This window comes from Vanacampus margaritifer, chromosome 12 (genome assembly GCF_051991255.1).
Source record: "Vanacampus margaritifer isolate UIUO_Vmar chromosome 12, RoL_Vmar_1.0, whole genome shotgun sequence".
Lineage (NCBI taxonomy): Eukaryota > Metazoa > Chordata > Actinopteri > Syngnathiformes > Syngnathidae > Vanacampus > Vanacampus margaritifer.
In genome coordinates this window covers 22,493,154-22,519,896 of record NC_135443.1, presented here as the reverse complement: position 1 = coordinate 22,519,896, position 26,743 = coordinate 22,493,154, and the positions used below count along the sequence as shown (strand labels likewise).

The following is a 26,743-nucleotide window of genomic DNA, read 5'->3' as shown; positions in this document are numbered from 1 at the left end:
AAATGTAAACATTTTAAGTAATCGTGACGGAATAAGATGATCTCAATGCGCAAAAACAACCAAAATGGTGTCCTTAATTCACTGTTTAAGAATCCAACAACTCTTTTCATGATTGTCCTATGCGAGCGAGAACATAAATAAGATATTTAACGACAAAAACATGCTAACTACTTAATGTTACAGCAGCTCAGATGACCGACCTGACCAGCAGGGGGAGTGCTAATCCGCTTTATAAACTATTATTCATTTTTCCTATTGGTAATACTGAATACAACGATGAGCAAAGCTAATCAACACTTAGCGTCTCTGACAAGTCGGTGATAACTCACTTGGTCGTTTTATCTGAAATCAGCACAAATCCTGACAATTTGTATGTTGAAAGCATCCTTTCTGATTCCGGGCAAAAAAATCAGCTGTGCACTAAAAGAGAGGACCGAGGCTAGGGCATGTGAATTCACGAATATGCACCAGCAATGTTATGAGCTGATTTCCACTTGAGAATGATTAGCATCAGACTTTTATCCAACATAAGGTCTACACCGAGAATCTCCGATGAGTAAGTCACTTTATCGGAACTCAATTTGGAAAATGTTCAATTGATCCTTCAAATTCAGAAATACCTACAGTACACACCAGCATATATATATTTTTTTTTAACTAGTGTGGACTGTGGTGTGAGCACCGACGACCAGTGTGCCGGTATAGATTTATAGATATATACTAGCGCAGCTTTTTCTTCATGTCAGAAACGTGGAAAATTTGTTGGGCTCCCCCACCCCTTTACATTGTTTACAGGGTTACGTACAATATATGAAGTCAGCAATTTGAACAATGAAAATTAATTCCACATTTTCTGAAATTAAAAACTTGTCTTCATATAAACAAATGCGCACACACACACACACACACACACACACACACACACAAATTTGGTTTTCGTTCTCATAAAAATTGCCATTACAAATCAGTACAACACAAACATTCTGTCCTGGAAAACAACGCTAATGTTTTGACTTCCTAATTATTCCATATTTTGACATCGTGAACATTCGCAAACATTTTACACCGGCAGGCTATCAAAGTTGACGTCTACAAGTAACCAACTATATGGCTGACGCATTGTGGGCTATAACCCCACATAAAACACCGGAAAGACTAGCAGTGCAAACTAAGCCTCAGTACCTAGTACCTCAGACCCTAGTAGACCCCAGAGGTGGGTAGAATAGCCAAAAATTGTACTCAAGTAAGAGTAGCGTTAATTCAAAATTATATTACTCAAGTTAAGTCATAAAAAAATCACTCAAGTACAAGTAAAAAAGTATTCGCTGAAAAGAATACTCAAGTAGTAAGAGTAACTGCTTGAACATGAAGTGGTTTTTTTTTTCCAAATCGTAAAAAAAAAAAACGCCTCTTCTCCTCTTTGCTCCGTCTCTCCTGACTTGTGTTCTAACTTCTGCCATGGTGCTAAAGCAGGCGCAGTGTCATCTTTTTTTTCTTTTTTGCTCGTTTCAGAGCCACTTACAAATTAATTGTTTGATTAATGCTATTATACAAAGATGGCGCTCCCTCCAAAAGCGAACGGTGACGGGCGAGGGAGGGGTTTCAACGGCTCTCAAATTGAAGAGCCGTTCAAAAGACTCGATTTGTTCGTGAACGTCACATCACTAGTGTCCGCAGAGTAAGAGTAGCGCTTCTTTTTCACATATTTACTCAAGTAAAAGTAAAAAGTATTGTGTGGTAAAACTACTCTTAGAAGTACATTTTTTCCAAAAAGTTACTCAAGTAAAAGTAGCAGAGTAAATGCAACTCGTTACTACCCACCTCTGCTAGACCCTTATCTTTCTTTCTACTAGTAAGCTGAATTGTCTAATTGATGAGGCAAAATAGCGTACTAGTAAATGGACCTCAAGACAATTGTAAGGATATAGAATAAATTGCTAAAACGGCTTGATAGAAAGCTGTCCTTACTAGTGGCATTATAAAATTCTACTAGCTAACATCTAACACTTGACTATTGGTACTATTAGTGCGCATGTCAATACTGCACTAGTAACATGTAATTTTACTAGATAAAGTTGTCCTACCAGTGTGCAGAAGTGTCATACATTTCATTAGCATGGTAGCAGTTGCCTATGCCGTATTTGGACTTTTTCGGGAAAACAAGAAAATGATTACCAACAAACGGCTTGGACATTGTGACAGTGAGGTCAAGAATGAGCATGGCAATTATGTTATTAGGTAAATGACACCGATAAATGTGTTTCTTAAAAAAAAATTATGTTTCCCGCACACTTTAAAATATATCTAAGGCAACTGTGTTATTAGGCAAATTTTTTACACACCTGTCAAGGTCTGTATGAACGGATACGGAATGGGAATACTTCAGATTTTCCAGCTTCCGAGGTGTCAGCGACAGAATGGCTGGCGGCTGTGAGAAGGGAACAGCGGAAAAGCCGGGACTCGTGTGTGTAAAGTTTAACACCAGACATTCAATTTGCAGGATGCTGCGTCTGTCTCAGTTTAAAAAGCACAAGTCGCTAAATCATTTAGTCTCTCAAACTTGTCAAAAATTCATTGAAATGGAATTTCTGTGTGAAAGGATAAAAAATGAATCAAGGATTTTCCAGCTTTTGACAGCATCTACCACTTCTTCTAATGTAATTATCTGTTTGTGGTGTGAAATTATATACACTGTTGTGTTGATTGGCTGGACTCCATATGAAAGGCACGGAACAAGAAACTATTAATTCCATCTCTAATACACAGATTTTCACTTACTTTGTCACATAAATTCCTATATAATACAGCATTTTGGATGCCCCCCGGTGGAGAGCTGACACAGTGTTATAGCGTTATAAATAGTTATAGTGGTATAAATATGTGCGCCAAAGAAATAGACATACTTTTGGTTCAAGCTCTTTGTACAGCAAACCGAGAAGATTAATTAAAAAAAAAAATGCTACCACTTTACAATTAGGGGACCCTCAAATAGGTTTTTCTCTAATAATGACTAAGGACGCAATAGGTTGTCATGTGGGTTAAGATTTAGACATAATTGATAACCCTGAACATTGTTCAGAAGCTTAAACTTGTGATTGTGGCAAGAGGGTACAGGTAACCTTGCAACTGTTCATTAAAATCAGACTTTACCATTTGCAGTAGTACCTATACTGTAAAATGGCTGCCGGAAAAAAATATTCTGACGCTCCCAAATGGAGCAAACCTTTCCAGGCTGATGTTCTGAGCGAGCATGATGGCAAGCTGCCAACTTTTAAAAGTCATCACTCCCTTCTGCTCAAAATGATGGTCTGAACTTTCGGGAAGGTGTGGCGTGAAGTGGGGGTTGGGCCCTCTCTACTGACAGTTGAGGTCTGGCTGGTTGAGCCAGAACCAGATCTGGATCATCTCCTGCGGCGTGCGCGGGTGGACCAGCATCAGGCTCTTGTAGGCGCATGGGTTGGCGCGATACTTCTCCTCGATGTTGAAGGTTCTGAACCCTTTGTGCTTCTCGGGGACCAGTCCCGCCTTCATTAGGCACATACCCGTGTAGACATCGTCGATGGGGTAAAGCGCCACCCGGCGGGAAGTGGCGTGCAGGCGAGCGGCGACGCTGGCAGAGTACAGGTAGCCACCACCGCCGGCGTAAGGTGGATATGAGCCGATGTACATGCTCTCCGGGATGAAGTACTTAACCTTCTTGTCCCGGTGCGGCCCCGCATTGGTAATGACGTCACCCACGAAGAGGTCGGCGGATTTGGATGCAGACAGCCCCCCTAAGAAGTTCAGGATGGCGTAAGTGTTGACAAAGACGTCATCATCGCCCTTGAAAATGAAGCTGGCACCAGGGCACCGTGTCTGGATCCAATCTAAGAAGAGGACCTCCTTGATAGTCAGGTTGAAGAAGGAGTCCCGGTAGTCCCACTGGATGATGTCCCTATGTCGGTCGCTCTCGTAGCTCACCATGGGCGAGAGGTCTGGGTGGTGGTCCCCCACCGTGGTCTGGCCCAGGAGGAAGACCGTCACCACGGTCCGGTTGGCGACCATGCCTGCCCTGCCCCACGACTGACGTATGGCCTGGCGCCTGTCGAAATGTGGCGCCAAAGACTTGACGGCTAGCAGCAAGAAGGGCGGCTCCCGGCAGATGTCCGGCTGGTCTACCAGGACTGGGTAATAGCGGCAGTGCATGTAGAGCAGGAAGTCCTTGAATCGCACAGGTAGAGAGTTGTAGTTTTTTACCTGAGTGGTCACCCTGGCGTCTGGCTGACAGACGTCAAAAGACACATGGGTTTCGTTGAGCCAATCGGGCAAGTCAGCGGCGCTGTGATTGGCAAGGATAGGGTTGTTGTGGAAGTCCAAAACCTGCTGCTGGCGGTTCCAGTAGCCTGAGCTGGGCATCATCTTGTTCCAGAAGGGCTTGGAGGGGACCAGCACATTGTCCTGGAAGCCCTTGTCCCGCCCGCCGTGGCAAGAGATCAGGATGAAGATGAAGACGTTGACCATCATCACAGTCAACAGAACTTTCAGTCTCATCCGCAGCAGCGCCATGACGCCGTTGCGCACCTGAACACACAAATGTTCACATGTTCACATTAGGGAAAACACCTTAAAATCGTTTCCTTTGTCTTTTCAGGCATGGCTTACTGAGACTTTTTTTTTGGCACATATAGCAAATTTCATGTTTCTAAAGGGAATCCAATTTCCAATATTTTTTCCAAAATATTCCAGACAGTTAACAGTTTTGTCTGAAGGAGCGCTGATAATTGCCAAAATTATCTTAACCCCTGGGCGTTATTATAGTTTGATTAAATTTTTGTAATTTTTGCCAAAATCAGGCATTTCCTTTGAAGTGTGATAACTTAGTCATTTATGAATATTTTTTTCACTTTCAACCGCTCAAAATGTTCACTGGCATCAGACCTATCTATACATATCTAGTTTTAAAAAAAATGTTTTTTTTAACTCTTTCACTGTCAGACGTTTTCAGAAACGGGTTGTCCCCAGTGCCAGCCGATTTAAGCATTTTGACTGATCTTTCAAGGTCCACAGAAAATGTTGTGTTTGGACTATGGAAACACACATAATACCAAATGAAAGATTGGACTCATCTTTCATCAGAAAAAAAGTTTGTTTCTACCTTATTCCGTTCTTCAGTAATCAACAATAGAAAATGGTTACTTTCACCGAAATTCTGTTTTGAAACAAAAAGCGGAGAAAAAGAGCTTTTTGGGAAACAATGTTATTTCATGCACTCTTGTGAATTCTACACTTATTTTTGTCCATGAATGATGCCACAAACACCTAAATAGTGCTTTACTTCTATAAAACAGTACCACCAACAATGAAAAAGTATTTTTTTTATAGCAAAAGAACAGTTTATTTACATAGAAAACAGTAACAATTTGACAAACTATTGACAAAGGTGTACAACTGTGCATGTGTGATTATTTACAATTGTGTGGATGTTTGAACTACATACATTTTACTTTTGTGTGGTAAACAATGTAACACTCGCCTGAGTGCAAGGGGACACTGCAAGATTTGCACCACAGGTTTGTCTCACTGCGAATGCCCTTTCGCATGCAGACCCGACACCTTCTTGCTGGCTTTTTTTTCCGGGGAGTAGCAGGAATGTGTTGCAGCATGTGTTTGGCCATGTTGCCATCAAGTCGGCTTTCAGGATCAAAATACGGTGACCTGGTGTTTTGTCTGGCTTCCTCATGCTCTTCCATCCCAACTTCTTCCTGGTCTTGTGGCAACAGCCACCCTCTCACCACCTGCTGGATGAACTCCAAAAAAGGTTGACTCGTCCCAGGATTTTTTTTTTTGTACAATATGTATGCATTGAACATGCATATCTGGAAAAGATAGGCAACAAACTTTTTGTGCCACTTCAACGTTTTCCGTGTGAATGGGTGGTACGAGATGTTTTGATCATCTTGTCCACTCCATTCATCTTGGAATTGTAGTCCACAACACAAATGGGTTTTTGGAAAGGCCCTTTTTTTTTTTGTGCCTTCCGCCACACCTCCACTGTCCACATTTCATCTTCATGAAAAGTTGTCACCATCCTCAACAGACGTTTGTCCTGCCATGCCACAATCAAAACATTCGTGTTGTGCCTTACCAGTTCCCCCTCCCCCACCCCAAGGCCAGTGTTGGTTAGGCATGTTATCTCACTGGGTTCACCCCTGTTCGTCCTCAGCGTTCCACAAACATTGGTACGTGCTGCCAGGAGACGTTCACACAAAGCAATAGAATTATAAAAATTGTCCATAAATAGTGTGTACCCATTTCCTGGCAGACGATCCAGTAAGTTGAACACTGTATCAGAGGGAGAACAACTAATACCAACATAGGGTTGCATATTAAAACAATACCCGGTTTGGGAGTCACACAAAATGTACGATTTGATCCCATATTTGATTGGCTTTTGGGGGTTGTACACCTTGAAAGAAAGACGTCCCTGAAAACTCATCATTCCCTCATCAATACAGATATTCCTGCCCGGTTGAAACAGTTCCTTGAACTTGCTTACAACGTGATTGAACACAGGACAAATTTTAAATAGTTTGTCGTCTGAACTGTGTGTCTCGTTGTCGTTGAAGTGCAGGAAACTCCAGATGAGCTGGAAGCAGTTTCGAGGCATCGCGCGACTGAAAAATGATGTCGTCTCTATTTCGATACTGGGCTTGTTTATATACCCAGTAAGAAAGTGGAGTGCAAAAAAACGTCTTGAGTTCAGACACAGACACTGGCTTCCAAGCACGACTCCTGCAGTGTGGCAGACTTTCAGCCCGTTTTTGCATAGACTGACATGCATGTAAGTTTGTTTGATCAGCAATGTGCTGCAGAAGTTCGTCTGTCATAAACAGCTGCAGGAAGTCAACTGGCCGGGTCGAATTCAGCTCTGCTGCGGCACCTCTCGGTCCTGGCTCCGCAGTAAAGGGGCCAGCCTGCTTCATGCCAGCCAGAATTTTTGGGATCTGCAAATATACATTTCAATATCATATAATATTCATTTTAGATCAGTGTGATGCAATATATATATATAAATATATATGCTTACCTTTTTTCTTAGATCCACTGGTCGAGTGGGACGTCGCTGTGAGCACGATCCACGATCTATGAATTGCACATTCACGTTACACGAGGTGCTAGCAGCGTGCTGGAAAAGTATCTCATAGCAAGTTTGTGCTTACCTTCGACGTCTTCTGCGGATAAAATACTGTCCGAATCACTTTCTCCGTGGTCAGCTTGTACCCACTCCTCCGAAGAATATCCATCGGACTCAGGATACTCTTCGTCGTTGTCCGATTCAACGGCCTCCTGCGGAGAAGTGCTCGGTCGTGCACGACGTTTTCCGGCGCTGGCACCACTAGCCTCCGAGGCCTTAAAACGTGGTCGAAGCTGCCGCCGCGTCAACGCTGCTACTTCGGCATCAACCTCGTTGTCACCATCATCATCACCTTCGTCCGATTTAACGTCCTCGCGTGCAGAAGTGCTCGGTCGTGCACGACGTTTTCCGGCGCTAGCACCGCTAGCCTCTGAGGCCTTAGGACGTGATCGAAGCTGCCGCCGCGTCAACGCTGCAGCTTCGGCGTCAACCTCCTTGTCACCATCATCATCACCGTCGTCATAAACGTGCACTTTAGCACTGGTTGATGCTTCTCCTTTTTCAAAAAACCGATCAAGCGTGAGCTGCTTCTTACCACCGGTCGCCATTTTTCCTTCCTCCTCAATTCTCATCTCCTCCTTGACGCTCTAGCCCCGCCTTGCCTTTTATACTACTGATACCCACCCGATCTGGTCAAAAGAGAGTCATCGCTGCCCTCTAGGGGCCAAAAATAGTCATTAGGCACAACAGACTTGCTGGAAACTTTCACCACAGATGCGGAAGGGTTCCCTCTACCCGTTTCAAAAAAAAAAAATTAAAAAAAATTGGATGACGTCTTTTAACGTCATTGGCGGCCCTCCGTAGGTTTTTACTCGTCTTTTAACGTCAGTGGCAGTGAAAGAGTTAATGAGCACAAACTCACACACACGCACACACACACACAGACCAAAAAAAAAAGAGAGAGAGAGAGCAATGATGATGACATGTTGAATCGGTAAGATTACCGAATAAACAATACTGAGCTCTCTCAAAAAAATAAATAAACGCAACAAGCTAGATGCTATGCTAACAGCTACGAACTACCCGCCCACCCAAACATTGCCTACAATACTAACGCACCCCCTCAAATGCCCCCCTTCGCTTTTGGTGTTGATGTTTTTTAGCACGCAGACAGTAGAAACAACGCAACAGGGACTTTTTTTTTCTTCTACAGAAAGTTCTCTGAATGGACGGAGTGGATATAAGAATTCAAGACTTGGGTAAATGAACATTTAGACCTGGGATGAAAATATGGGTATTTTTAAGACATTTAAGGCCTAAAATTTAAGTTTCTGAATTTTAGACTTTTTAAGACTTTTTTAGACCCTGCGGGAACCCTGGCTGACCAGGTATAGATCTTGAAACTGGCATAACATATGCCCGGCTTTGCTAAAACAAGCACAAGACGTGTCTTTTTCTTTACAGACCGGCTCCTCCTCTATGTGGGATAATTACCTTGCTGTTCCCAGTATACACACACACACACAAAAAAAACAAGATGACTCCTGGGAATGGAGAGAACAAGGAACTGGGAGGAGGGAGGTAGTCCGAAAACGACAGCCCAACAACATCTTGACAAGAGCAAATCTTCCCAACGCCTAATTAAACTCTAGCAGTGCCAAGGTAAACACACTTTAGCTGGCAGCGGCTGCATAGCTGTCTTACACTTACACGGGAGGTTACTCCACAGACTTCACCTTCCAGTTTAGTCGGATTGGTCGCTGACAAGCACATTTGGTTTACGATTTAAAAAAATCTATATTGTAATTTTACACTTCATATCTTGCACTGACATTTTGCCTCGTTTTTTCCAATTCACACACGTCCTCACCACGCACAAACGCACACTCACACACACGCAGAGCTACTGGTGGCTAACTGTAGGTAACTGCAGCTCCGAAACAAGCGCACTGTACCATACTTGGCGCATGCATGCTAAAAACAAATGGTAGCATGCATGCTAAAATACGGTAACAAGCATTCTACCATGTGTTTTAAAATGGCAACTCGAGTAAAATAGTGAGTTCAGTTGTACTTTATAAATCAACTATTTAACTCATGGTACTCACGTTATTCGTTGCCGTGCACTTTAACAGGCGTTCACAATCCATTCACACACCGCGGCGCGGCCGGTGCGGCCTCACAGTTTATTTTGGTGTATCGCTAATGGATTCTCCAGTGGTTGGATCCTCCCAGAATGATGGCAAGCCCCGACGTTTTCTTGCTTCCTCACCTTCTGAACCATTGATGCGGAATTATCTTGCGGCTGCTCTATTCCCATGTACAACCGCGTAACTGATAGAATGCAGTTTAAATTGTGCCTTTTAAGCATGTCTCGACTTCAAGCTGATGCCATTTACGGAGTTCCGCCGGAGTTCAGTCGTCTCCGCGGATAGCGCCCGGTCGCTACACATCGCCCAATGGGTGTGGTTTAAACGGGGTAAACAAAATGAACTACAGGAGACAGGAGGTCACACTGCAGTCTGGCGTTTCATTTGATCTCTTTTTATTCAGTTTTTCGTTCCATCTCCACATTCGAATACATACAGCGAAAAAAAAAAAAAGAAAAGAAAAAAGAAGATACATATATTTAATTTAATATATTTGTCTATTTTAGTGTGGGAGATTAGAATGTGTCAGAATTGTGTTTATAATGTAATTAATTTTAATTCTTTGATGAATTTTGTTTTTGGATACAAATAATAGATTTTTCCTATATCCAGTAAAGGTATCACTAATTTAAATTTTTCTGATACGGGTTTTGAATGCAACGCAAGCGGGGTTTAGGCAGTAGAGGCACACGGTGTTGAGAAAAGATAGTGCCCATGTTTTTGGACTTTGTGAAATAAAGTAAAATGTTCGAAAGACACTACGGTCGCCTTTTTTGTGTCACAGAGCTGCAACATATCATGGCAAGACCAGCGTGAGTAAAGACCTTTTTGATTAGCACCATTAGCGGCTAACATTAGCGCTCTTCGCTCTGCTGAAGAAAACCTCTCTCCAACAACGAACCTGGATATTCTGGCAAACGGATCAGCTTGTGAGAACCAAAGATGGAGCCAGAAGTGTTAAGGGACCAGGTTACCACCATGCTGCGCAGGCTAAGCTGGGATGAACTGACAGAGGCGTGTAACTTTCTGAAATGCTTCAATGTCGGCCATAGCGAGGATGAGCAGGCTGTCAAGGACAATAGTCAACGAGAGTTAATTAAACTGATTGAAGACAAATTGGATTAACTTGCACAAAGTTACAAGTCAGAAGAGTAGTCCCGTTGATTCATGAACTTTTAACATTTATTGAAGAAACTGCGTCCAAAAGCGATAATCGCGAGTGGCGCACTTCTTCCCGCCCCACGGAGATGACATACAATTACGATGAGCTGCGGGGAGAAGAAAAACTCAAAATGGTGGCAAGAAAAACTCAAAATGGTGGACGCTTTACCTGTCTTGACCCAAAGCACACAGCCAGCTGAGGTGACTATCCGCAGGGAGTTTCGGATCTGTGGCCAAATAGGCGAGGGGGGGCAGTGCGACAGGCTGTCGTATACCAACCTACTCCACCAGATGGAACTTGGACTCCGGAAAGGCCACAGTGAATCAGAGGTGATCGAAGCAGTGATAAGAGCCATCTGCCCAGGACTCAAACTGCGGGACATGCTTGAAATAAAGACTGATGTGACACTTTCTCAGTTAAAAACAATACTGAAAGGCCATTACAGAGAAGAGGACACATCTGAGTTGTATCAAAAACTGATAAACATAACCCAGGAACCAAAAGACCCTAACCCTAACTCTAACCTAACCCCAGGACTTCCTGTTTTGGGGCATCAAGCTCAATGAACGGCTTTTGTATGCATCAGAGAACCAGCTAAACACTACAAAGCAGATCTGGTCAAGAGGAAGTTTTTGAGGTCACTGGGCACAGGACTACTAAATGACAACATTAAATTCCAGATCCAGCCGCTTCTGGACAATTTTGATGTGACAGACGAAATGCTGATTGGGAGACTAAATGAAGCAGCTAACTTTGAAGCGGAGCGGCTGAATAAGGTGAAGAGGAACAGCAACAAGGCGACCAGAATTAATGAGCTGCAGACTGCAGTTGAGCCACATGGTGGAACGCAGACGACGTCAGCCCAAAGTACAGCTGTAGCCAAGGAGAAACTCAAGATGGCTCCAGCTCCGCCTGAAGTACATGCCATTGTAGCAGAACTAAAAGCTGAAGTTGCAGAAATTAAACAGATGGTGCTTGCATCCTTGAACGTCAGCGAGTTCCAGCCCACCTGGAAACCGCCAAAATGACAGCGCCTGCAGGGGGAGTGGATGCAGGACCTGCCAGGACAATGGCGAGGGAGACAACTACACCCAATGCTTCAAGTGTGGCCAGTTGGGTCACATCTCCAGAGGATGCCGAGCTTCACGTCTGCCGCAGGAAAAACGTGAGAGGGCCACTGCCACGGGACCATTAGTGACCCAGCCACCTAATCAGGAGTCCCGCTATTGCCATTACTGTCGACGAGAGGAACAACGTGATGCACTGCTCCAGACTTGTGCAGGCTGCTCACCGGCCACTTACTGTTCCAAAGCCTGTCAGACACAACACTGGCCGGAACACAAGCACACCTGTCAAGCGGTAAGACTGGTTGAACACTATCTGGGTGAGAAGGAGGAAAAACGGTGGTCAACACACATGGGTAATCTTGATGTTTTATCGAACAAGCAAAGGAGAAAACGGGTTAAACTAATTGGTAGACGTAGAATGGTCAGGTGCACTTTTGATAATGTACCAATTACAGCGCTGTGGGATACAGGTGCCGAAGCAACAGTGATAAATGACATGTGGAGAAAAACGCACTTGCCTCATACCACAATTTGAGGGATAGATGAACTCTTGGGATCAGAACCTCTAAATGGGCTGGCCGCCAACCAGACAAAAATACAATTTATTGGGTGGGTTCCTGTCGAGTTCAAACTAATGGGTGCAGAAGTTTCAAACCCTAGTCTGTTAGTGCCGGTACTCGTTTCTAGTGACCACAATGTAGCTCATGACCTGATCATAGGATTTAATGTGATAGAGGAAGTGATTAAAGAGCAACTAAAATAAGGTTCAACCAAGAGTGACTGTAAAGCTAATATTGTGCGTAGTGCTTTTAACTTAGACATGGGCTGCGCTGAGACCTTCATTCATTTGTTACATACAAACCAAACAGTCAATGAAGAAATTCATGTAAAGACACGAAGGGGTAAAGTTGTCTTAGGTCCAAATGAAGCCACCACCATTCGCTGTCGCACACATATACAGGTGGATAAGGACACTGCTATGTTGTTTTGCCCAAATTTGAACCAGAGTTTGCCGGGGTGCTTGTATATACAAGAAGTAAGTACTGTTTAAGGCGAAAAGAGGCAACTCAACCACAGTCCCAGTGCCTGTCATTAACACTACTAGTCATAACATCACTCTGGATCCTCGTGTTGTTTTGGGAGATATTGAAGGGGTCAAAGCAATATATCCAGCAGTGGTACAGCCTGCGCCCCTACCAAAAATTGATGAGGATGAGGCTGACTTTGAAACATCATCGACTCCCCCTAGTGAAACGAGCGAGACATGGGACGCCACAGTGCTGTTAGAACATTTAAATAATGAGCAGTAATGTGTAGTGAGGGAAATGCTCAGAGAGGAGTGTAAAGCATTCGCCTGGCATGAAAACGACGTAGGCAACATTCCAACCCTTCGCACGCACATTTCTCTTCACGATCATACACCAGTCCAAAAAACTTAGTTTTAAATTAGTGTGCCCAAACCACTACATCAGAAAGTAAAAGCATACCTTGCAGGACTTAATCAACAGGGGACGGGTCACAAAAATCAAAAGTCACCATATTCTTCACAAATAGTGTGTTTAAGAAAGAAATGAGGGGAGCTCAGGCTCTGTGTAAACTATCGGAACTTAATCGTAAGTCCGTGCCAGACAGACACCCTATTCCCAGGATACAAGACATGCTAGATAGCCTTACGGGTAGTTCATGGTTTACAGTGCTGGATCAGGGGAAGACCTGTCACCAAGGGCTTCTGGACGAGGAAAGTCAGCCACTCACAGCGTTCATTACTCCCTGGGGTTTATACTAGTGGGTACGCATCCCATTTGGCCTTAGTTCTGCCCCAGCCAAATTTCAGAGAGGCATGGAGGAGTGTCTGTGGGGTTTACGGGATGACATTTGTCTGCCATATCTTGATGACAACTTGGTGCACAGTAAGTCATTTCAGTTGTCTCAGTTGTTGTTGAACACGTGAGAGCGGTTTTACAAAGGTACCAGAAGCATGGTGTCAAACTTACTCCTTAAAAATGTGAACTTTTCAAGCCTTAAGTCAGATTTTTGGGCAGGATTGTGTCAAAAGATGGTCATGGTATGGATCCAGCAGAGGTTGCTCCTGTGCTGTCACTGAAAGATAGACACCCCTGCACTGTGGTGTTTTTTATCGTACTACAGGTCATGTATACAAGACTTTTTACGCATTGCTAAACCTTTATATGAGGTGATAGCCGCCTCGCCAACACCTTCCAATGTACCCCAAGATTTAAGGAAGGAGAAAAAAAACAAGAAAAGAAAAGTAAAGGACAGTTACCATCATCTGCCTCGATTACATGGATAGACACTCACCATCAGATTTTGTGTTATCTAGTTGACAAACTGTCAAATCCTCCTATCCTAGGTTACCCAGACCTGAATCATCCATTTGTGTTACATACTGATGCTTCTCAAGCAGGATTTGGAGCTGTACTCTATCAGCGTAGCAATGGAAAATTGAGGGTAATAGTGTATGCATTGAGAACTTTAACACCACCAGAGAAAAATGACCACATGCATGCAGGTAAATTGAATTTTTTTGCGCTAAAGTGGGCTACCTGTGAGAGCTTTCGAGATTACTTGTTGCATGCCCCGTCTTGTGTGGTTTATACAGATAATAACCCACTCACTTATGTGTTAACAACAGCTAAATTGAATGCCTCTGGTCACCGATGGGTAGCTGAATTGGCAGATTTCAATTTTACCATAAAATATAGACCTGGCAAATGGATTATCTAGGATGTCCATTGACTTTGAGGAGTATACGAGCCACTGTACACAGTCTGTTAGTCAGGATGTGGTAACTGCCACACAGCAAGGTGTCTTGTTGCAGGAGTCAGAACAAACTCCCATGTTTAGCGCTGTTTCCTTAAATGCGCTCCAGCACGAAACAGTAGTTAAGGGACTGTTAGACACTATTAAGCCATTTCCCAGAGAGGAGATTTGCGTAGCTCAGCAGCAAGACCCTGTAATAGGTCAAACGTACAGTTATGTGAAAAGAAAAAGGAGACCTGCAGCACATGAGCTTACAACTTGAGAGCACGAAGGTCAAGGCATTGGCCAGAGAGTGGACTAAGCTCAAGATTAAGGAAGGTGGCACACTGTTTAGAGTGACTGAAAACAAAAAAAAACAATTGGTTCTCCCTTCAGTATTTCACCCCCTTGTCTTGAATGAACTAACTGCACAAACAAATGGGTCACTTAGGCTCAGAGAGAACTCTAAATTTGGTGAGAGACCGTTTTTATTGGCCAAAAATGCAAAGAGACATTGAACACTGTCCTGAATGTATGTGAGTGTCTAAAAAAAAAAAAAAAAAGCCAAACAGGCTAACACGTGCACCGATGCAGAGCATTGAAACCATTCACCCCTTTAAGTTAGTGTCAGTTGACTTCCTTCACCTGGAACAGTGTAAAGGTGGTTGTGAGTATATTTTGGTGGTTTTTACACGCTTTGCACAGGCATATGCAACTACTAACAAATCAGCAAAGACTGTGGCCGAAAAACTGTTCAATGACTTTTGCCTTAGATTTGGTTTCCCAGAAAGACTTCACCACGATTTAGGGAGAGAGTTTGAGAACAGGCTGTTACACCACTTGAAGGAATTGTCCGGTATAAAGGGGTCTCACACAACTCCATATCACCCTCAAGGGAATGGACAAACTGAAAGATTTAACAGGACTCTTCTCTCTATGTTGAGAACACTCACTGATGAACAAAAATTGGACTGGAAAAGGCACCTGCCCAAAGTAGTACACGCCTACAATTGCATTGCTAATGAATCCATGGGCTACTCTCCATTCTTTTTACTTTTTGGTAGGGTGCCAAGGCTTCCAATCGATCTCCTGTTTGGCATTGAGAAGGAAGATAGCCCAGGCTCCTACCAGGACTATGTTGACAAATGGAGACACAGGTTGGTTGAGGCTTACAACATCGCCTCCAGGAATGCGGCTAAGTCAGCTGATTGAGGTCAAATAGAGTACAATAAGAGAATCCATGGTCCACGCATTCAAGTAGGCAGCTGTGTACTTGTAAGAAATGTTGAAAAAGGAGGCCCTGGCATCTGCTCATATTGGGAAGATACTATCTTTGTCATAAAACGTCAAAATGGCGTGGACAGTCCGGTGTTTGAGTTGAAGCCCGAAAATGGCAGGACAAAGATTTTACACAGGAATTTGTTGTTGCCCTGTGACTTTCTTCCACTAACACCAGACGCACACAAGACTGTAACTGAGACCAAAAAAAAACTGGAAAAGACCCTTTGAAAACAAGAAAACTGATTTACAACAGATGCAGCAGGTGAGAAGTGAGGAGGATCTAGATGAGGATTTACCTGATGTTGTTCTAACATGGTTTGCCTCTAAGCCACATGGTTCACCCTCACTGGACCCCACTGCTGCAGAGTTTGTCCCACAGATTGATAGAAATGCCTCAGTGCAGAATGAGCCTCTCGAACCAGCAGATGATGAGCCAGTGGATGTAATCCCTTTTCCAACTGGTGAGTACACTGATGCAGGGGAGTTGGTCAATTGGTCAGATTCAGAAGATGCCATAGAAACGGAGAAGCAGAGTTCATATCCAAAAAGAGAGAGGAGGAGGCCACAAATTTTGACTTACAATACACTCGGTCAGCCAACTTTCACAGAGAGGACAGTAGCTACTAAGTCTGTAGATGTAAAGGGTTACTGGCGATCCTGGTGAAAAATGTTTGGATTGTTTGTGTTCTTTGCACCTCACTTTCATGTGGTACCTTTAGTGCCTTTTTGTGTATCGAATGTTATTGACAAATATGGCGAACTATGTAAGAAATGGGAAAATGTTTGAATATGACAATGGGAGAAAAAAAAGGGTTGTAACCTGTTTAACTGTCCATACTATGCTGTTCTGTATGCAAATTGTTAATTCAGAGGTACATTTTGTAATGTCTGGACTTTTTTTGTGTGGGGGAGAGTGTAGGAGATTAGAGTGTGTCAGAATTGTGTTTATAATGTAATTAATTTTAATTCTTTGATGGATTTTGTTTTTGGATGCAAATTGATTTTTCCTATATCCAGTGAAGGTATCACTAATCTACATTTTTCTGATGCGGGTTTTGAATGAAACGCAAGCGGGGTTTAGGCACAGGGTGTGGAGAAAAGACAGTGCCCGTGTTTTTGGACTTTGTGAAATAAAGTTAAATGTTCAAAAGGCACTACGGTCGCCTTTTTGTGTCACAGAGCTGAAACATTATTAACTCTTTGACTGCCATGGACGTTAAAAGACGTCAAGTAAAAACCTACGGAGGGCTGCCAATGATGTTAAAAGACGTCATCCAATTTTTTTTATTTATTTTTTTGAAACGGGTGGAGGAAAGCCTTGGCCAGCTGTGGTGAAAGTTTCAAGCAGATCTAGTTAGCCTAATGACTATTTTTGGCCCCTAGATGGCAGACCGGTTGCAAGCAGCTCACGCTCGAGCAGTTTTTTTCAAAGACGAAAAGCATCGACCAACGCTAAAGAGCACATTGATATCGATGATGATGAAGGTGACTCCGAGGTTGGAAGCATTGACGCGGCAGTAGAAGACGTGAGGCGGAGCTAGATGGCTGAGGAAGCGAACAATGGCGACCGGTTGCAAGCAGCTCACACTTGGGAATTTTTTTCAAAGACGAAAGGCATCGACCAACGCTAAAGAGCACATTGATGACGACGATGATCATCATCGATGATGATGATGGTGACTCCGAGGTTGACGCCGAAGTTGGAAGCGTTGACGCGGCGGCTATGACGACGTCATAAAGGTTCACCGGCTAGCGATGCTAACACCGGAAAACGCGGAGCACAACCGAGCACTTCTGCACAGGTGGACGTTCAATCGGACGACGAAGAGTACCCCGAGTCCAATTTTTGGGCACTAGATGGCAGCGATGACTCTCTTTGGACAAGATTGGGTAGGCGTCAGTAGAAGACGTGAGGCGGCGCTAGAGTGTTGAGGGGACAATGGCTGTGGAAGCGAAAATGGCGACCGGTTGCAAGCAGCTCACGCTTGAGCATTTTTTTCAAAGATGAAAAGCATCGACCAATGCTAAAGAGCACATTGATGACGACGATGATGATGATAGTGACTCCGAGGTTCTGGACTACGATGCCACCATGAATGGAGTGGATACGATGGATCAGAACATCTCTTACCACCCGGTATAGGAACAGAAGGACATGAGGAAGCCAGACGTAACACCACCGTAATGTCACCGTATCATGATCCTGAGAGTAGACTTGATGGCAACATGGCCAAACACACACTGCAGTATATACTTGATATTCCCTGGGGAAAAAAGCCAGCAAAAAAGTGTAGCGTCTGCAATCGCAGTGAAACTAATCTGTTGTGCAAATCCTGCTGCGTCCCCTTGCACGCAGGGGAGTGTTACAAAAAGAAAAACTGTATTTGAAACATCCTCACAATTGTAAATAGTACCACGGTTGCACACATTTGTAAATAGTTTGCCAAATTGTTTTGTCAAATTGTTACACTGTTGAATGTAAATAAACATATTTTGCTATCAAAAAACACTTTTTCATTGTTGGTGGTAGTGTTTTATAGAAGTAAAGCACTGTTTAGGTGTTTGTGGCATCATTCATGGAAAAAACTAGAGTGCATGAAATAATATCGTTTCACAAAAAGCTTGATTTCTCCGTATTTTGTTTCAAAACAGAGCATTTGGGTGAAACTAACCATTTTCTATTGTTGATTACTGAAAAACGGAATAAGGTAGAAGCAAACTTTTTCCTGATGAAAGATGAGAGTCCAATCTTTCATTTGGTCGTATGTGTGTTTCCATAGTCCAAACACAACATTTTCTGTGGACCTTGAAAGATCAGTCAAAATGCTTAAATCGGCTGGCACCCACGGCATCCCTTTTCTGAAAACGTCTGGCAGTCAAAGAGTTAATAAATTGTGTTTTTTTTAATATTATTTTTAACTATTTGCACATAAGCGATATAAATAACATAATAATAATAATAATATCATAAGAAGAGATTATGCAAGTCAGACAGACATAAAATAAACAATTTGTACAACATATACTGTATGTGAATGGCAGTGTGTGTATGTGAAGTTTATTAGGTTGGCATGATCTTAGATTTATAATTATTTAGTGAGTTTGATTTAACTGAGATTTGATATAAATTGCATAGCTAAGCTGGGCCCTGATACAGAATGGATAACTGACAGAGCTGCGCGAGACATGCTGGGAAATGTAGCCAGCCGATTAACATATCTTGTATTGAGGTTAGGAACATCACTGTTGCTGATTATTGATAGAAGACGAAGCTGTTTGAAGAGGGATTACTGAACAAACAACAAAATTACTCAAACTAGCAACCCTCCAAAACCTTTTTTGCAAGATATAAAAAGCCTATGAAGGTGGGAAGCATACCTACCTCCCCATATTATGATATTACAATATACAATTTATGGATACAATAAGATATAATAAAGAGTGGCGGATTTATTGTAAATAAACATTAAAAACATAATACAAACAAATTTAACACTTTTTATTACTTTATCAGCAATAAATCAAGGATTTATTATTTAGGCAGGACTTCATCTGTACTGGCCCGTATCCATGGACGAAAACCTGCTTCTAGTGCTCAGTCAGTGTAATTTTTCGAGTTTGCAATGCATCAAAAGCACTCGCCGAAAATGTAGGGCTGACAGAGACGCAAGTGCCCACCTCTGGTTGTACAAAGTATTAACTTCTGGAGTGCTAATAATTAACATGATTTGATCTAAATGAATTGTTTCTTAATGTAGTTGTTCATTCCCACTGAATAAATGCACATAAAGGATCTTTGTGTAGTTTGGCCCAAAGCGTAACTGCAGCATCGATGTCAAGCTATTTCATGGTGCGCGTGCGAGTACGTGCACGATCTTAAAGCGACAGCCACAGTTGACAAACGAAGACATGACTTCAAATGAGGTAAGAAAAACTCTGCCCCTGCCCAAGGAAACTGTGGAGTGTGCAAGGTCCGCACACTCTAAGAGGAAGATAAAAGCTGATAAGTGCTGATAGGTGCAGTCACAGTAAAACAGTCAGGGCTCTTCGTACTCATCTGGGCATTGGTGGAGCATGCATGATGTAGAAAAAGCTTTAATATTACCTTTTTAAACGGCACAATGCACCTTTTTAGGGTTTAATTTTCCTTTTTCTTTTTTTATTATTTTGGTCCTATATTATTTAGAAAATATTGAATTTATTATAACCTAAAGAACATACTGTATCTTAACCAGCGGTCTTAATAATTATGGAGACCCGTCTTTTAGCAGTTTTATTAAATAATTGGGATTTACTGTAAATATAAAAAAACGTTTTTTACAGGTATTTAAAAAAATGCATCTTTGTTGGACTTTCCCTTCTAAATCTTTTCAAGTGAAACTCGCTTTAGCGGCCTATGGATCTGCTCAACTTGCTTCACTTCCGCTATGACGTGTCCATGAATGTGTCAATAGTGCCGTGCAACGTCCCCCTCATGTTGCCTACTCGCCATCTTTTGATTAACAGAGAGTCACAACAGATCTGTACACTTCCCATTTTGTGGTTTTTCGCGCAAGCTGTGGAAAACAGAAGTGGCGGTAAAACCGTTGCTTTGGATTTCATGTTTGTAGACGGTCTGGAGGCGGATGGGGTGTTTTTCTTCATATTCCATTTTAATGGTTGTAGATCAGGGACGGGCAAACGATAGCCCACGGATCACATCTGGCCTGATCAAACTTTAATCCAGCCCAAGGACCACTTACATTATTGACAGTCCAGTAATGTTTTCCTAAAATTGGTTAATTAATATACATTTCTTAAAACACTGGGTACAAAAAAAGAAGACATTGTTTATATTGTGGAGATGTGGTAAATGACGAGATGAGGAGACAAAGGCATGTTATTCCCTTTTCCTCTCCACACAAAACTGACTGTACGGATGGTATTTGCACAAGGCCATGTGCCACACATTGTGTGATATTCACAGGTGCACGTAATGTCAAATGTGAACTAATAAAGGAATATCCATAAAATTGCAAGGATAAATAGAAAAGATTTCCAACTGATTACGGTGAGTGTCATTGTAAGATGTTAAAATGCTTTTTACCGTATTGCGATCGTGATATATGTGCCCCGCTAGCCGTGGCTAGCTCTGGCTAAAAATAGATCTGAGTGGTCAAAAGTTTTGATTTTCATTTCTCAGCAAAAAAAAAGTTGAAATTGTAGTCAAAGTGTATGAAAATAAGAAGTGATGAGTAAACAATGTTGTTGTTGTAACATGCTAGTACGTGCCGTGTAGCTAGCGCTGTCAGGGAACTAGCTAACTTGGTTTTAAAATAACCCGGGAGTCTTCGCATCGAATTCTCTTTCAACGCCTATCATGTCTATCATCCCATTGACGCAGGCACATGACAAATCCCTGCCCTTACTTTAAAGTACAACTTCCTGGTGTATGTATGTCGAATTGTTAAGATTTCCCCATACAAAAAAACACTAGCAACAGATTCCTCATTTCAACTTATCTAGTACACAACATACACTCCTAATTTTAACCTTTAACCCATTAAGGCACGTGAACGCCTTTTTACCGTTAAATCTTTAAATCTACCGTTAAAGCTTTAAATCTGGGAGCACGGAAAAGTCATTTTGCTTTGACCAATTCTTGGTCTCTTGGCCAATTAAATGCATCAAAATATACACGAGAGGGTGACGTGGAATTTTATTCGAGCATATATGGCTTATGCTGCAGATTCATAGGAGTTATGAAATAAATGAGGCGATTGACGACGGTGTGGGAGGACTTCGAACCAGTGTAACCAGTCGACAGTGGCATATTGTTCAGAAATATCTTTGTAGACAATAAGAATGTTGAAAATTTTAACAGCTTTGTAACGGAATGGACAACGAATAATTAACACTCAATTCTCCGAGGTTATTACAACTGCGCTCCAGTGTTGAAGGTAAATATACCTGCAGATGCGACATTTGTTTGTTGATTTTTATTTTTTATTTTTTAGATTGATGGTTTATAATAATAAACTTATGTTTGTGTGAACGCCACAGGTCTAAGCTCTGAAATGTTTTTGGATATATGTTTCTATCGGCTTCAGGAGCTGAGATATCAATTATTTTTAATATTGTTGAATTTCCAGGAAAACTTCAGGTTTTGGAAGGTGACTCAAAAGTCACCCATAGGTTTTAGAGACATGTTTTGCCAGGCGCTATAGGCCTTAATGGGTTAAACTAGAGCTGCAACTAACAATTACATTAATAATCTACAGATTAATCATGAATTAGATAACAAAGATAATGCTTTCATTTCTATTCCTATATTTAAAAACAGGAAATTATTAAAAAATACACAAATATAAGATTTAGTTACTGTTTAGGTCCGTGACAGGTTAGAAAATTGTAAAACCAAAAAAAATTTTTTTTTTTTAAAAAAACATGTTGAGCATTGCTTCCCAAAGTTCCTTGTGTATTCATTGAGCAGCTAATAATACAAGAAATATTTCCCCTTCCTGTATTGTTTATGGTATTCCAAAGTTAAAAGACCAGATGGTAATACATTCCACTGATGAATCTGTGTGCTAATATGATCTGTACATGTCATAAGGCTTGCAGTTCAAGCCTCTGTCACGCTCTTTCTAAAGAACCGTATATTATGCTGTCTTACCTGTGCTGCTGAGCGGCCCCTCGTCTCGTTGCAACGTCGCCTGTCAGCTCGCTTACCCCATACTTAGCTCCACCCTGTGGGACCAGAGCGGCCAACAGGGGGACAGAAATGGAAGCAGGGGGCTGGCAAGTGAGCTTGAACCTGGGAAAAAAAATGGTTTAAATTAACACCACCACAGAGTCAACGGCAGCATGTGGGCCCAAAGAATAGACAGGAAGTGGTAGAACTGGAAGGCTGAAATGACTTTCACGATCATCCCCTTGATGTGATTACAGTGACGATGATGGCTTCAGCACAGCGTGCCTCCTTCATCAATTTGAACAGTGCACACTCCAATTTAAAGACTTTATACTTAGAATACAATAGAACATTGTAATGACTGACTTTGCTACTACTGTGCAAGGTAGGCAAATGTTATCATTAATGAGTCAGTTTTATTACAACACCGCATTAACTGCAAATTTTCTGATTTTGCAGCTGGTATGAGATGTTTTGTTTATTTACAGTATATTGTGCAAGTCAAGTCAAGGAAGATTACGGTTATTTTGTCACTTGATGATATAGCACTGCATTACAGAAAATCCAATTGTTAACTCATCACTTCACTGACAGTTTCTTATTCAATGTTGTTTTGTTTATTTCTACTTGTCCAGCAAGGTGGCGTATTCATTAATCTGTGAATTGGTCAATAATGAACTATTTGCTGATGCGGTCTCCTCGATGGTAGGAAGCTTTTACCACTTGGAATTCAGCTTTCTCAAATAAAATCTAATCCCAGTGATTGGAAACAAGGTTGCTGATTAACCAGGGTGTTAAAGGGAGAACCAATACGAGAACTGCTATCCACTCCAACAACACATTTTCTAACAAAAATGTTTTGGGGGTAATTACAGTACAGGCAAAGTGTTTAAAACCTTCTTGTGACTAAACACACTGTATTAGAAGAAATACTGGTATCTTTTTGGGACATTGTCTATTGTTATTTATTACAAAACAATATCAGGATTTGCCCATGTATGTCACTTACACAGGAATTTAAGATAAAATAAGATAAATGTGTGGAAACAGCATTTATAAACAAATTGTAAGCAGTTTTAAAAGCTTATAATTTTTCTTTTATTTTCTTTCTAGCACATTTCCAAATACTTTTTTGTTATATATGACAAAAATACAAACTGTATTTAAAGTTGAGTATATTTGCAATGTTCTAATATGTTTGTATGCTTTGTATTTTGTGTGTGACTGTCTGTGACTTTTCCCCAATATTTGTGTATTTTTATTTTTTTAAATTAATGCTCTGGACAAAATTGTAGCGCAACCACACTTAAATATCTGTAGGTATTGCTGTTTGAGTTAGTAACAGTAAAGTTTAAACCAGCAGTGATAATTTATTCTTCACAAACATTTTTCACCATGCTTTTTTCTGTATTTTCTTATTACTTTTAGATATTTTGTATTTTTCATGTAATTTGTCTGTATTAAATTAGTCTTTTCAGTTTTGTTTTGTGTTTTTTTATTTAAGATGTAGTGCAATATTTTTCTAATATTTTTTATTTATTTTTTTACTTTTCATGTCATTTTAATTTAAAGGATCTTTGTGCAGTTTGTCACTTTTTTACTCGCGATTACCACCTCTGGCCCAAAGCGTAACTGCCACATCTGTGTCAGGCTCTTTTATGGTGCGAGTGCGTGCATTATATTAAAGTTGATGATTTCAAATGAAGTAAGAAAAACTCTGCCCCCTCCCCTCCCCAAAGAAACTGTGTAGTGTGAGGGTCCACACACTCTACTATAAAGGGAAGACAAAAGCAGATAGTTGCAGTCAGAGTAAAACAGCCAGGGCCCTTCGTACTCATCTGGGCATTTGTGGAGCATGCATGATGAAGCTTTAATATTACCTTTTTAAACTGCACAATGCAACTTTAACCTTTTCTCTCATGCTTGTGCATAATTATTCTTATCTAATATTTTTAATGTATTTTTTAACTCTTTGACTGCCAGACGTTTTCAAAAACGGGTTGTCCCCAGTGCCAGCCGATTTAAGCATTTTGACTGATCTTTCAAGGTCCACAGAAAATGTTGTGTTTGGACTATGGAAACACATACTACCTAATGAAAGATTGGACTCTCATCTTTCATCAGAAAAAAAAGTTTGTTTCTACCTTATTCCGTTCTTCAGCAATCAACAATAGAAAATAGGTTCGTTTCACCGAAATGCTCTGTTTTGAAACAAAAAACGGAGAAAAAGAGCTTTTTGTGAAACAATGTTATTTCATGCACTCTAGTGAATTCTACACTTCTTTTTGTCCATAAATGATGCCACAAACACCTAAATAGTGCTTTACTTCTGTAATACACCACCACCAACAATGAAAAAGTGTTTTTAGTTTGCAAAATAACATTTTATTTACAGAACAGCGTAACAATTTGACAAAGTATTTACAAAGGTGTGCATGTGTGACTATTTACAATTGTGTGGAGTTTGAACTACACAATTTTTCTTTTTGTGTGGTATACAGTGAAACACTCCCCTGGGTGCAAGGGGATGCAGCAGGATTTGCACCACAGGTTTGTTTCACTGCGAATGCCCTTTCGTGTGCAGACCCTACACTTTCTTGCTGGCTTTTTTTTCCGGGGAGTAGCAGGAATGTGTTGCAGCGTGTGTTTGGCCATGTTGCCATCAAGTAGGCTTTCAGGATCATTATGTGGTGACCTGGTGTTTTGTCTGGCTTCATGTCCTTCCATCCCAACTTCCTCCTGGTCTTGTGGCAACAGCCACCCTCTCACCACCTGCTGGATGAACTCCAAAAAATGTTGACACTTCCCAGGATTTTTTGCTTTGTGCAATATGTATGCATTGAACATGCATATTTGGAACATATATGCAACAAACTTTTTGTGCCACTTCAAAGTTTTACGTGTGAATGGGTGGTACGAGATGTTTTGATCCATCTTGTCCACTCCATTCATCTTGGAATTGTAGTCCACAACACAAATGGGTTTTTGGAAAGGCACTTTTTTTTTTGTGCCTTCCGCCACACCTCCGCTGTCCGCATTTCATCTTCATGAAACGTTGTCACCATCCTCAACAAACGTTTGTCCTGCCATGCCACAATCAAAACATTCGTGTTGTGCCTTACCAGTTTCCCCCCCACCCCAAGGCCAGTGTTGGTTAGGCATGTGATCTCACTGGGTTAACCCCTGTTTTTCCTCAGCGTTCCACAAACATTGGTACGTGCTGCCAGGAGACGTTCACACAAAGCAATCGAATTATAAAAATTGTCCATAAATAATGTGTACCCATTTCCTGGCAGACGATCCAGTAAGTTGAACACTGTGTCAGGGAGAAAACAACTAATACCAACATAGGGTTGCATATTAAAACAATACCCGGTTTGGGAGTCACACAAAATGTACGATTTGATACCATATTTGATCAGCTTTTGGGGGTTGTACACCTTGAACGAAAGACGTCCCTGGAAACTCATCATTCCCTCATCAATACAGATATTCCTGCCCGGTTGAAACAGTTCCTTGAACTTGCTTACAACGTGATTGAACACAGGACGAATTTTAAATAGTTTGTCGTCTGAACTGTGTGTCTCGTTGTCGTTGAAGTGCAGGAAACTCCAGATGAGCTGGAAGCGGTTTCGAGGCATCGCGCGACTGAAAAATGGTGTCGTCTCTATCTCCTCCTGAGTCCAATACATTTCTATACTGGGCTTGTTTATATACCCAGTAAGAAATTGCAGTGCAAAAAAAGTTTTGAGTTCGGACACAGACACTGGCTTCCAAGCATGACTCCTGCAGTGTGGCAGACTTTCAGCCCGTTTTTGCATAGACTGACATGCATATAAGTTTGTTTGATCAGCAATGTGCTGCAGAAGTTCGTCTGTCATAAACAGCTGCAGGAAGTCAACTGGCCGGGTCGAATTCAGCTCTGCTGCGGCACCTCTCGGTCCTGGCTCCGCAGTAAAGGGGCCAGCCTGCTTCATGCCAGCCAGAATTTTTGGGATCTGCAAATATACATTTCAATATCATATAATATTCATTTTAGATCAGTGTGATGCAATATATATATATATATATATATATATATATATATATATATATATATATATATATATATATATATATATATATATATATAAATATATATATATATATATATATATATATAAATAAATATATATATATATATATATATAAAAATATATATATATATATATATATATATATAAAAATATATATATATATATATATATATATATATATATGTTTACCTTTTTTCTGGGATCCACTGGTCGATGGACCTTTATTTTGCTCACTCTGAGGAGTGTCACTGAGCTGCAGCTGAAAGAAATATATACAATTACAATAATATCGAAAGACCGTTTTCTTTTGTTGTTGCGGTGTATTGAAAACACTTTTTTTTTATACCTCTCTTTGTCGTCTTTGCAGTGGGACGTCGCTGTGAGCACGATCCGCGATCTATGAATGCACATTAACGTTACACGAGGTGCTAGCAGCGTGCTGGAAAAGTATCTCATAGCA

At 41.4% G+C, this 26,743-nt stretch overlaps 2 protein-coding genes across 10 annotated transcripts in view; both read right to left on the bottom strand.

Moving 5' to 3' along the window:
- b3gnt2b (UDP-GlcNAc:betaGal beta-1,3-N-acetylglucosaminyltransferase 2b) overlaps nt 1-26,743 on the bottom strand; it is a 40,292-nt gene that overhangs the window by 717 nt on the left and 12,832 nt on the right. For 4 of the 9 annotated variants that reach the window (XM_077581568.1, XM_077581569.1, XM_077581570.1 and 1 more), the window contains 3 exons: nt 26,630-26,680; nt 26,473-26,542; nt 24,592-26,205 (listed from right to left, as the gene is read on the bottom strand). In XM_077581568.1, the coding sequence (XP_077437694.1) occupies nt 25,384-26,205; nt 26,473-26,542; nt 26,630-26,680 (943 nt within the window). In that variant the 3' untranslated portion in view covers nt 24,592-25,383. Of the gene's footprint in view, nt 4,561-5,134; nt 5,166-14,372; nt 15,757-15,830; nt 16,005-22,189; nt 22,331-24,591; nt 26,206-26,472; nt 26,543-26,629; nt 26,681-26,743 lie in introns of those variants that run through there. The other 5 variants (XM_077581572.1, XR_013296149.1, XM_077581573.1 and 2 more) reach the window with 5 other exon arrangements.
- On the bottom strand, nt 5,426-8,165 carry LOC144061272 (uncharacterized). Its single transcript, XM_077581577.1, has 3 exons — nt 7,200-8,165; nt 7,067-7,122; nt 5,426-6,983 (listed from the first exon to the last, which is right to left on the bottom strand). The coding sequence occupies exons 1-3, from the start codon at nt 7,744-7,746 to the stop codon at nt 6,561-6,563; spliced, it is 1,026 nt and encodes a 341-aa protein (XP_077437703.1). The 5' UTR covers nt 7,747-8,165; the 3' UTR covers nt 5,426-6,560.